The 12,827-nt window shown below is 32.9% G+C and overlaps 1 protein-coding gene and 1 pseudogene across 1 annotated transcript; one reads left to right on the top strand and one right to left on the bottom strand.

The window, feature by feature from the left end:
* Positions 1–369: 369 nt before the first annotated feature.
* LOC112596740 (zinc finger MYM-type protein 1-like) lies at positions 370–4,385 on the bottom strand. The gene is made up of 5 exons (XM_025342523.1): positions 4,379–4,385; positions 4,233–4,304; positions 4,071–4,142; positions 1,431–3,626; positions 370–641 (listed from the first exon to the last, which is right to left on the bottom strand). Exons 1-5 carry the CDS (start codon positions 4,383–4,385, stop codon positions 370–372), a joined length of 2,619 nt encoding a protein of 872 aa, XP_025198308.1.
* Positions 4,386–6,447: 2,062 nt separating this feature from the next.
* LOC112596741 lies at positions 6,448–8,141 on the top strand (annotated as a pseudogene).
* The last annotated feature ends 4,686 nt before the right edge of the window (positions 8,142–12,827 follow it).

Here is a 12,827-nt window from a genome sequence, read left to right on the forward strand (position 1 = left end):
TTGTGAGCCATGCAGAAAAACTTTGATATTGACCCCTCATGTTTGAAGCTCCGTCTGTAGAACTACCAACACACATTTTCACATTGATATTGTTTTTTAATAAGCTATTTTCGACTAATTTAAATAATGCTTTACCGGTTGATTCTTTTGCACTCAAAATGGATAACACATGTTCATTTACTTTTGGTATAGGTTCTATTGAAACATAACGAATTATAATGGAACAAATATCTGATACTGTAATGTCTTGAGTAGTATCAATTTGAATAGAAAACATACCAGCTATATTAACTTTAGTACTGATGTGGTCTTTAAGAAGTTTTGAGAATGCCAGAAAAATGTAGTTTACAGTTGTTTTAGATATTAGTGTTAGATTTGGACTTCTGCCAGATGTAGAATTTTTTCAGATTTTTTGATAATCGCTTGAATATGACTACTTAAAGTGGCATCATACTTTTCTAGTAGCAATAATATATCTAAGAAATTACCATGATTTAATGTATTATCTGATAAATGATTTATTCCTTCATATTTTCCTCTATAACTTAAACTATGACGTCCAATCAATCTTACTACATCTATAATCCTTTCAAAAACTGCTCTTCTTTTAGAAATTTCTTCAGCTCTTTTAGAAAGTTGGTCTTTAAATAACAATGATTGAATATTTCTATTTTTTTGATATAACAAAAATGCTTCAGTAGAGTTTAAATGTATTTTGCTTTTTTCGTGTTCATCGATCCTTGAATAAATATGTTTAAAATCAAACATACCCGATAAAAATGTGTTTTTATCATCTACACTACTGAAAGCTAAACATATTGAACAACAAAATTTTTCATTTTTATTGTTATGAGAAAACCTAACCGCCGCCGCCGCCGATCGCGTACGTGCGCGACATACATTATCACTGTTATCAGTTATCACATGTTATCATATATTTTTGCCGCGGATTTGTATTTAATAAACATATTTTTTTATCATATATATGAATTTAAAAATATAATATTAAATGTCATATTTGCTCATGTCGACGGGATGTCGCCGACTCTGAATAGTCGTTATCATTAAGATACTAATCATAGGCGTGTCCAGACCTTATTCGCAGGTCATGCACAGCAGTGGCATATTCAGGGGAAGTAGGTTTCTGCACCCCCCATCACCCCCTAAAAAAAATTTGGTTTCGGTTTAAGGATATGACCCCCAAATTTCTTAAAAAGCTTTATCATTATTATCTAATAATGATTAAATCAGTTTTACTTTTTTTATTCGGAATAAAAAACAATATTCCTTTTATTAGATAAATAAAATAACAAGGCAATATAAAATTGTATTTTAAAATATAATTAATGTGTAATACTTTTTACAAATATTTTTAAAATCAGAAATGGTCTTAATATATACAGTCAAATTCGCTTATTATAATTCTAAACGTCGTTTTGTTGGTATCATCACTTTAAATTCCTCGATAACTTCGTCATAATTAATATTTGTTGTCATCTGTTGTTCTATGAATAGAAACATTAAAGCGTCAAGTCTTTCTTGAGTCATGGTGCTGCGGAGTTTTGTTTTTACAATCGTCAGCTTAGAAAATGCACGTTCGCATGAGCAAGTTGTTACCGGAATAGTGGCAAAAAGTACTATTACTTTATAGAAGTGAACAAAAATATAAGTTCTATTATTTGAATTTAGAAAATCAATCCATTGATGAAGTGTTTTAGAACTGGTTCCAGATGGAATATTTGGTATATTTTTAAGTAACATAATTTCAACTTGAATTTGCTCACTATCGATTCCAAATACATTATTCAAATACAATAGATCTTCTTGAGATGGCTCAAGTTTTAATATATTCGTTACAGTAAGTATAAGTTTTAATGTTTCCTGATTAAAACGATCATTCAAACCATTTAACAAGTCATCTAAAACAACATTAAAACTCGTAACTTTCATCTCTTCTTCTTTTGTACATGCAAAATATTGATTTTCCGATGATTGATCAATTTTTGAAGAGATTTTTCTTTTTTTTACTTGAGGAATAATCACTCCAGTTTCTGTACAACACTCAACTGTTTCATTATAAACTTTTTTAAATAAGTTATCATCTGATCTTAATTGAGATATGCTCAGTTTTAGTGATTTGATCATATTTAGAGAATTTAATAGATCTAAATCCTCAGCTTGGAGACATGAATTAACTTTGACAATGAGTAATAAAAGAGGATGTAGCATATTTAGTGCAAAAATGAATTCAAATGTTTGTAATTGCATTAGTAAACCTCTTGACTTTGATCTAACATCTGGAATTTTAGTTGTGTCACAGATCTTTTGGATTGCAGAGATAATGGCCAAATAATTATTTTTTACTGCGGCGACAGCTTCAAATCGACACGCCCATCGTGTTGTAGAAACAGATTTTAGAGTCTTAAGAGTTAAATTTATTTCTTTGGCTACTTTTTCTAATGTAGCGTGTCGAATACAACTACCTTCTATAAATGAGTACAAAAATTGTATTGTACCAAAGAAATCAAAAACTATTCGATTCTTTCGGCCAATAGAATCTACCAATACTAAGTTTAGGCAATGTGCATGACAATGAACATAGAATATTTTAGAATTTATTTCTTTGCATTTTGATTGGACACCGTTTGAGCATCCCGCCATAGTAGCGGCTCCATCAAAGCACACAGCAACTACATCCAACCAGCTGAGACCCAATTGTTTCTCTACAATGGAACTTAGAGAATCAAAAATAGACTGCGAATCTACTGCTGTTAGTCGCATCATGCAAATAAAATACTCAACTGGTGAATTAATTATATCATCGTAATATCTAACAATAACTGACATCTGTTCGTGATGGCCACAGTCACTCGTTTCATCAGCCATGATTGATATTTTTTTGTTTTTTAGAGAAGATACAAGTTTTCTTTTAAGAACAGAATGAATAGATAAAATCAAATCGTTTTGAATTAAATTACCAATATAAGATGCATTTTTGGGGCCTTCATCCAAATGTTTTTTTAATGTCGGGTCATACTTTTTAAGCAGCCAGGCAAGCTCCAAAAACATTCCTCTATTATCACTCTTTAGATTTTCATTATGCCCTCTGAATGGCTTTCCAGTTTTAGCTAAAAGTATAGTTATATCAATTAACCTTTGCATTATACTTCTATTATTCAATCTATCACTTTCTCTTTTACTCAGAACTAGCTCTTTAGCTTCATCTAAAACAACATCAATAGATTTTTTATGGAAATTTGATAATGATTCAGTACTATAGAAATGTGATTTTGTTTTCTGATGTTTTTTAAAAGAAGTAGTACTAGTACTCCACGTTTTGAACCCCCTGGTAGTAAATGCTTCATCTGATTGACCTATGTTCAAACTATTTGACTTAAACATCCTACATGGAAAACAGTAAGCAGAGTCACTAGTAGGGCTATATTCTAACCAAGGAAATTCTTCATAATATTGTTGGTGGAAAGAACGGTTTTTATTTCCAAAGGTTGTTCTTGGAAAAATTTGTAATTTAGGTTGAAATGGACCACGGTTTACTCTTTCTTTAAATTCAAGGCGATTATTAGGTAAATTAGTAACAGGATCATCATGGTGTGGCAAATTGTTTACTGAAATGTATACATAAATATTAGATAATGTATTTTTTAAATTATCAAATAAATTGAATACAAATGGTTTATCTAAACTTTCAACTACTAGGTAAAGCTATAATATATAATTAAACTCAAAAATTCATGCTACAGCAAATCAAAAACATAAATAATTTGTACCGCACTTACTTTATTTAGACATATTTATAGATTGGTGGAATATAAAGTTTTAATAGGTTAATATTTTAGGAAACAAAAAAGTAGTGGTCAGTTTTTGATTATTTATTTATAAAAACACAGTTTTAAACATAAAATATAGGTTAGTAGGTACTATAACATATAAATACTGCAAACACTACAAACATTTAATAAATAACACAGTACATAAACAGTCAACACAAAATTTATTGTAAAATCATTTTTTCTTTAGACATTTATATATAAAATAATATTTTATTATACCTGATTGCTCATTAATAGACACTGGTATGGAACATTCTGGCTCTTGCTGTATTGCTTTAACATTGGTCGATTCTAAAAAAATAATTGAAATTATAGATAACAAATAATATGTTGTTACTCACATATAAATATATGTTAGAATAATGTATCATGTATGTATACCTGATTGCTCATTAATAGACACTGGCATGGAACATTCTGGCTCTTGCTGGAATACGTTAATATCGGTCGATCCTAAAATAATAATTATATTTCTAAAACATTTTCAACAGCTATAATAAATTACTTAATTAAAATAGGTAATTTACTTACCATTATTGGTAGCACTTGTAGATTTTTTAAAGAAATCTAGAATTGTTTTATTATTCATTTTTTTGTTTTCTTTGTATCACAATTCACAAAATAAATACTAATTAATTAGTCATTACACAAATACACAATACACAATAAACGTAATGACTAATGAGTCCGCTGTTCGCATGTGTTTCATTATTTATCAGAATAATGGTACAAATGTTATCATAATTCTATCATAAATGGTGGAGAATCTGTCATTTATCATTATATCGTAAAGATAATAATGTACAAAAACTACACTAACAATTAGTACCACACATGGATGAAATGCTTATATTATCAATGCCCAATGATAACAAGGGAAGCATTATCAATAATTGTAATAGATATTAAAAGTCCACATGATGAAAATCAAAAAATTTAATATGAAATCAGAATCTAAGAAAAAAGTGTATATTATAATTATTATGTACCGCAATGGCCAATGTATAATGTAAGTTAGATCAAATTTCGCAGGTCATGCCTGTGCATGACAGGCAAGACCCGTAGACACGCCCATGATACTAATAGCTTGCAGCTGCGTACACAAATAATATCGATGAATACACCATAATAGGAGACATTTGACCACAATGGCCTGTATATTTCCTGCCATTAGGAATATTCAATATGTTAAATGCCTATTTCGAAATTTGCACGACTCGTGTCGCATACTCTTAATAGCCACAATGGACATTTATATTGAAAGACACTTTCCCCGTATTCGATTTTATCGATAAGCAATCAAAGAAAAATACATTAATACCCGATATTAGTGATTTCCTAAACAGAATAGACTTAAAAACCTAAATTCACACGTATTAGCTTAACAATAAGAGACATTTCCTGCCATTAGGTGATTTCTAAATTAATGCCTATTTTAACCATCTGCTTAATGTGCCAAACCAATTCACGTCTTTGTCGCCAGAATGTCGCAGACATTTACTTAGCATATACCTATTAGTGAATAACACATTAATTGTCTTTAGTCGCCAGGATGCCGCGGACTCTTAACATTAGGCCACAATGGCGTTACCGTCGTATATTTTCTGCCAATAGATATTACTCGTATTCAATATTTTTTCTATAGGAATAGATCAATAGGTATCCTGATTTAATTAAATACTAATATTATTACTGAAAGACACATTCGACAATAAGAGACATTAGCTAGGAATACTTTAACGATACCTATTAGTGAAAAACACATTAAAACCGATATTAGTATCTTCTGCCGGACGTATTTTAATATAATATAAATTGTTAATCAGTCAATCAATAATAGGTATATTATCCGTATTCAAGTATATTTACTACTCACTGCAAAACCATTTATATCAATAGCACTACCGTCGTATATTTCCTGTCTTTAAATATTTTTTTCATTCACACAAGTAAACACTAGTTCTTTACTACAATAATCTATTACTTAATTATATTTTAATATACACTAATAATACAAGTATCTTTCACAAGAAGCATTTGTTCTTCATAGAGTACTTCTGCTTATATATCACCGAGTGTAGCTGATTCAGATTAGTCTGCTCTGACACATTAATCGTTCTAGTTCGTTCCGACTTTAAAAAATTTTCAGCGTTTTAACATTTTTACAAGTGTTTAAACATTTTGTTGTTTTTATTTCGTTTTCACAATTTAAAAATGCTTAAATGCGAACAGTGTCCGTCGGTTTTCACGCGTAAAGACAGTCTTCTCAGACATGTGAAAACTCATGAAGAAAATAAACTAGTGTGCAGTATTTGTAATAAAAAATGCTCTCGGAAAGATATTTTAAGCAGGTACATGAAAAACATTCACGGTATGTTTATTTTTATTTTTTATTTTTTATTTTTATTTTTTTTTTTTATTTCAAAAATTCAATTTGATATTTATTTTACCATCTGTTTGTCGCGTTGGACCACAACGAGGTGAAATTGAGATCGCCCCGAATATTATATTGCCGGATCAGCCAGCAGGCCCCTCAAGACAATCTCTGAATGTAAATAATATTCCGAACTATGATTTTAACGATGGGTACGATGAAATGTGTTTGGAAGTTCTAGAAAATGCTCAAGATGCCGGACTATGCGATGTGACAAGTAAGATTTTATATTATTATTTGCGCTAGATTTATATACATATATATATATATATATATATGTATATATATATATTATTTTTTTTTTTTAAGTAGATTCTTATATGACTTCGGTAGGGGGAAAGCGCGTACACGTAGAAAACACAGCTTCCCGTATTAAATCGAAAAAGGCTCGTATGGATATGGTTAATACACCGGGTTTCGCTGAGGTTAAATCCGCACATAGTCGAAAAATCGTGTGGTATTACGCTAAAAATCTGAATAATTTTGAAAATTATACTTCATTTTTCGGTAATTTAAAGCTTGAATTTGTCCGATTATTAAGGAGAATTGTAGTTGTTAATCATATAAAATTTAATTTAAAACTTGAAGCCACATATAACCAACCACGAGTAGAAAATTCTTCACAAAATAGATCATTCAAGACATCGGCCCAAGAAATTTTTATCGATTCCGATATAGATTTACTAATAGAGCAGGCGTTCACTACATTATAACACGAGGAGGAAATTTATGTAGCAAAGGGTAGTGGTTATGTATTAGAATCTATCGATGGGCTTTTATTAACAGTATACAAGTATACTATGGGGGGATCCCCTAACATTGGCCTACCCGTTATTAATTTTGATTACGAACTCGATGACGCGAATAATCACAATACTGATAACCATAATTATACTGTTAACAATCCAGATATTCGGAATAACATCATTTTAAGCACGCAAAATAATAACCACCAAAATGAAAGCTAAAATCTTGATGATATTTTTAACACTGTAGCTGGATCATCCTATATCGAGCTCCCTCTTTCAATCAAAAATAAACGGGCAACGATCAACCCGCAAAATAATGATCAACACTGTTTTAAATGGTCCATTCTGGCGAGGCACGTGACAGGTCCAAATAAACACCGTGTAGGCGAAAATTATTATCAACATGAGAATAAATATAATTTCACAGGCTTATCATTCCCAACACCGTGATGTGAAGTAAAAATTTTCGAAAAAAATAACCCGGCAGTCTCTGTAAATATTTACGGAGTCAAAACAATATCTCAGCCTTCTTCAAAAAATCCGAAACATCACATCTTTCCATTAAAAGTCGTAGAAAATGAAAAAGCCGAGCATTTTGACATTATTTTATTCACTGTCGGAGAAAAAAGTCACTGCGTATATATTTCAAATTTTTCACGCTTAATACGCTCGCAAAAAACATTATACGACCATGCAGTATATTTTTGCGAACGATGTTTCACATCGTTTGATGAACAAAATTTAAAATATAAATTAAGTGGACAGCTAGCACTGCTGCAGCATAAATTAATTTGTGGATCCCATAAGCCGATTCTGCCCATAATGCCCGATGTTGGCACATCGCTCGAATTTGATAATTGGCAACATGCTCAACGACACCCATTCACTATTTATGCGGATTTCGAAGCTCTCCTGGTTAAAACTAATGAGTAGAGAAGGGGACATACGACTATAATACATAACCACAAACCTATAAGTTATGGGTTTTTAGTTAAAGCCTCCGAAGTAGTCCCGTTAGAGCTTATCGAGCAATTTAATATACCAACCACACCGGTTAATTATCGCGGTAGTGATAGTCGAGAGAATATTGCCAGGTATTTTCTTTAAAACATCGTTGACGTAGGCCGTAAAATTGAAGAGTTGCTCAAGACAAACATCCCTATGGTTATGACTAATGAGGATACTCGAAAACATAATGAAAATACAAATTGTAACTTTTGCAAACGTAGTTTCGACACAATTGAGAAAGTCCGCGATCATTGTCACCTTTTTTTTTTTTTTTTTTTTTTTTTTTTTTAAGCTATCAATATAAAATTATTACAGCTTGACGATTACAACTAAAAGAAAACAATCAATGATTAAAAAAAAAAAAGTTAACAAACTGAAGCCCACAATAACAAAAACAGAAAAAAAACAAAAAAAACAAAAAAACAAAAGGAAAAAAAAAATTTTACAAACTGTTGAGAAAGTTTAAACCAAAATAATCAAATTAAGAATCCAGCATTCTCGAAGAATTTTAATATAGAAATAATAATGGTCCTTGAAAAGGAATTAAGTATAATAGTTGGTTCTAGTGACCTAATATTGTTGTTATGTAAGAAGCGAAATAATATAGATCGGGAACAAGAGAGTGATGGGCAGTCGGCGAGGATGTGTGAGAAGTCGCAAATTGAATCTTCTGCATGACGAGTACACAAAGGGGAATCGTTCAAGTCGAGGTGAAAGGCGTGTGCAGGAAGTAAGTTGTGACCAAGTCTGAGCCTGGTAAACCGGACGATTTGTGACCTGTCTAGAGGCTGGTTAACGAATCATGGGTGTCATGGAATTGTAGGGGTTAAGGATCTATACCACTTAGCGAAATCAGGAGCTACTGATGACCACTTGCCAAGCCTGTTTGTAATTATTTTGTAACATATTAAAAAGATCAGAGGATGGGATTTAAACAATATTTGGTGGATGCAGCGAGGAGGTCAGCAACTTCGTTGCCTGAGATCCCAGAATGGCCTGGGACCCACAAAAATTCGATTGTTATATCCTGGGAGTATAATTCAAAAAGCGAAGTTTTTATATTAAGAATAAGGGGAGACGTGTCTGCAGAAATCGAGATCGAATTAATAGCGCTGAGGGCTGCTTGGGAATCCGAGACAATCAAGCATTTTGTAAAGTTTAAGGATTTGATATACTCAAGAGCTGTCGTAATCGCATAGCATTCTGCCGTAAAAGAACAAGTGACATGGGGCAGGGTATCGGAGTATCTGACCATCCTTTCAGGGATAAAGAATGAGAAACCTGTAGAGTTGGTTGACACTGAGCCATCAGTATAAACCAAACAATAATTATGGAAATTTAGTTCTATAAATTCATTGAAGATGTAATTAACAGAGAAAGTTGGCATATTAACTTTGTCACTATTATATTTGCAATCCTTAAAAAGTGGTAATATATGAACCCGAGAAAGAAATGTGAGAGCTTCAAACGGGGTATCAAAACAATGAAGACGCTTTTGGGGTAAAATGACAGATGAGGTGAAGTGATTAATAGAAAAGGCAATGGAAGCTAAAATCGGAAGAGTTTTTGGGACGTACCGCCAACGAGTAGCTAGAGATAAAAACTTATTAAAGATAAAATTGGGAGAGTTTGAAATGTGTTTTAACTAAAACTTTCCTGCAAGTCGACGTGACCGAATTTCTATAGGTAGACAACCACATTCCACTTCCAAGCAAATGTTCGGAGCAGATCGTACAGCACCGATGACTGTACGGAGACACGAAGTTAACATAGCATTCAGCTTGTTGCTGTGTGATCGAGACGCGGATGAGAACAAAAAAGAACCGTAATCAACTTTAGAACGAATAATGGATTTATATACTAATAACAGTGAAGATGGGAGCGCCTCCACCGAGTGCCTGCTAATGCTCTGAGCAAATTGGACCATTTAGAAATTATACATTTGAGATAGTTGAAATGAGGGACCCATCTGAGTTTTGGGTCAAGAATGAGACCAAGGTATGTGATTGTATTGGATGGGACTATGGTCTTATTATTGATGTAAACAGGGGGGAAATCAACGTAACGTTGTCTAGTAAAAATCATTAATTGGCTTTTGTCAGGAGCGAATTAAAAAAATGCAGATGAAAGTATGTTATTTAGTGAATTCAATGCAGAATTTAAGCAGGAAATGGCACGATTGAGAGATTTGTTAATTGAGAAACGACAATGTCGTCAGCATAGAATATGCATGAGTAATCGTGGGATGATAAACTTTTACTTATGGGGGTCATATAAACATTATATAAAATAGGACTGAGACAACTTCCTTGCGGCAAACCTCTGTATGATGAGCGAATGCATTCTGTACCAGATGGAGATGTAAAATGTAGAGAACAAACATGAAATAAATTATATATATAATTATAGAAGACGTCAGGAACATTAAGATCCTGAAGCCGAAGTATAAGAGTTGGAATATGGATGGAATCGTATGCACCTTTCACATCAACAAAAGCAGCTGTGAGAAACTCACGGTTGCAAAAGGTATCATAGATAGGACCAACAAGATTGGAAAGACATTCCATGGTGCCGAGACCTCGCCGAAATCCAAATAGATTATCTGGAATTAGACGGTGAGCCTCGAGGTACCAATCTAAACGATTTTTTAAAATATATTCTATGAGTTTGCAACAAGCTGACGATAATGCGATTGGGCAGTATGCTGGATGTTTAGCAGCAGGTTTAGGTATGGGGATCACCCTGAATTGTCTCCATGACTCAGGTACAATATTATTTAACTAAAGGTCATTAAGTACTTTTAATAGTATATCGAATGCTTTGATTGGAAGATGTTTAAACAGAAGTGGAGAGATGTTATCTAATCCCCCTGCAGGTGATTTGCGTGAGTATATAGCGAGTGACAATGCTTGTCGATTAAAAGGTGAAGAAAAATGAGACAAAACGTGGTTGGATAACTGATTTTCGTTAAATAGAGTATCGGGTAAAATTTCTGCCTCAGAGGAGACATATGCTGGGGAAATCTTATTACAAAAATTCTCAAACCAATCCTCGTTAGTGGCAGTAGAAGGTGAATAGATGCAATGTTTAAACTTTTTCGCAGTCGCCCAAAACTCGGACAGAGGCGTAGCTGGATCTAAATTAGAGCATAATTTTTCCCAAGAGGCTCCTTTGGTTTTGTTCAGGACTTTTGTGGTGTCGGCACAAGCCTTGCGGTATGTTAGAAATCATCACGAGAGTGTGACATTCTGAATTTTTGAAAATAAAACGAGCGTGTCTTTACCGCAATGGTGCATAGCTCATTCCACCATGGGGGACTAATAGGAAATTTTTTTTAATTATACACTTTAGAGGGGTAGATTTTTTTGTTGCACATAATAATACATTTACGAAGTTATTATAGTTGTTGAGCGGAGGAATCCAATGTGAACGATTCTAAGAGACTGGCGACCTGATATGTAAATTGATTCCAGTCTGTTGCATAGAAGTTGAATCTAGTGGAAGTATTATTGTTATTATGAGAGGAATTTGAATACGAAGGTTTATTAGGTATACTAATAAGGATAGGAAGATGGTCACTTCCAAAGGGGTCCAGCAGCACGGACCAAGAACAAGACAAAGATATATTAGGCGAGGATATCGAGATGTCGACCATAGTATCGGGATATGGAGGACGATTGATTCTAGTAGCCTCCCCATTATTAAGAACGCAGAGACCATAATCCAAGATAGCGGAGTGGATCGAATTGCCCCTAAAGTTTGAAATGGAAGATCCCCAAACTGGATGGTGACCATTAAAATCTCCTCAAATTAAGGATGATTGATTCATAAGAGAGAATATATTATTGAATGTTTCTGGGGAGGGATTAGACCAGCGGTTCCCAACCTGGGGGTAATTACCCCCTAGTGGGTAAAAACACGATTTTTTGGAGGGTAAAAGTTAAACTATTTATTTGTATTTTAAGTACTTATTATTCATTTACTCATGTGTATTATGACTGTAAATGAAATTGTAATAATATAATATTTTTGTTAATAGTGTTAATAGTTTTGAGAACTCTTATTTTCTTTGTTTGCAAAAATTAAATAAATTATAATTATCATCATAATATATATTTTGTTTTTTTTTTTACTCAACTTTTTTTTTTTTTTTGGTCGGGGGTATTTGTGAATATCTAACCTGACTTTTGGGTAATAGTCTCAAAAAGGTTGGGAACCGCTGGATTAGACGATGGAGGGATATAGATTGACCATAGATCGAGAGTTTTGTCATTGATCGTGATCTCTATTCCTATTATATAGATAGAGTAAAGTTCTAACATATGCCTAATGTTATCGTTGAGAGAAATGCGTTTGCTATTAATAGACTGATGAGTAACAATGGCAACCCCACCATATCCATCAAGTCTATCTTGGCGGAAAACGTGGTAATTAGGGATGGATATACGTGAGTTCGGTAAAAGCCACGTTTCAGAGAAAAGCGCGCATTGGCATTTATTTTCTGCCAACACAAAGGAAAAATCGTCACGACGTGCTCTAAGACTACGACAGTTCCATTGTAAAATCAAAAAATTGTTAAGCTGATCGTTAATTTTCCTGCGAACCATTCTGTATGGAAGAAAAAAAATTGATTATATGAGACTCGATTATGTTATTAAGAGAAGAATGCGAAGAGAAAGAAGCTGGGTCAATAATTAATGTATGAGTAAGCTGATTGACGAGAGATGATATCCAAGAATTCTCTTTGGGGAAAGCATAAGTATTTTCTGACATATATTTCAGAAA

This window comes from Melanaphis sacchari, unplaced genomic scaffold (assembly GCF_002803265.2).
Source record: "Melanaphis sacchari strain LSU unplaced genomic scaffold, SCAv2.0 Contig346_pilon_pilon, whole genome shotgun sequence".
In the NCBI taxonomy this organism is placed as follows: Eukaryota; Metazoa; Arthropoda; class Insecta; order Hemiptera; family Aphididae; genus Melanaphis; species Melanaphis sacchari.

Bases quoted from the DNA above. Each gene is read 5' to 3' on its own strand.
- LOC112596740 (XM_025342523.1), bottom strand. The intron at 4,143-4,232 runs GTATACATACAT...TTATTTTTTTAG, and splicing joins GTCTATTAATGAGCAATCAG to AATCGACCAATGTTAAAGCA. The intron at 3,627-4,070 runs GTATAATAAAAT...TATACATTTCAG, and splicing joins GTCTATTAATGAGCAATCAG to TAAACAATTTGCCACACCAT.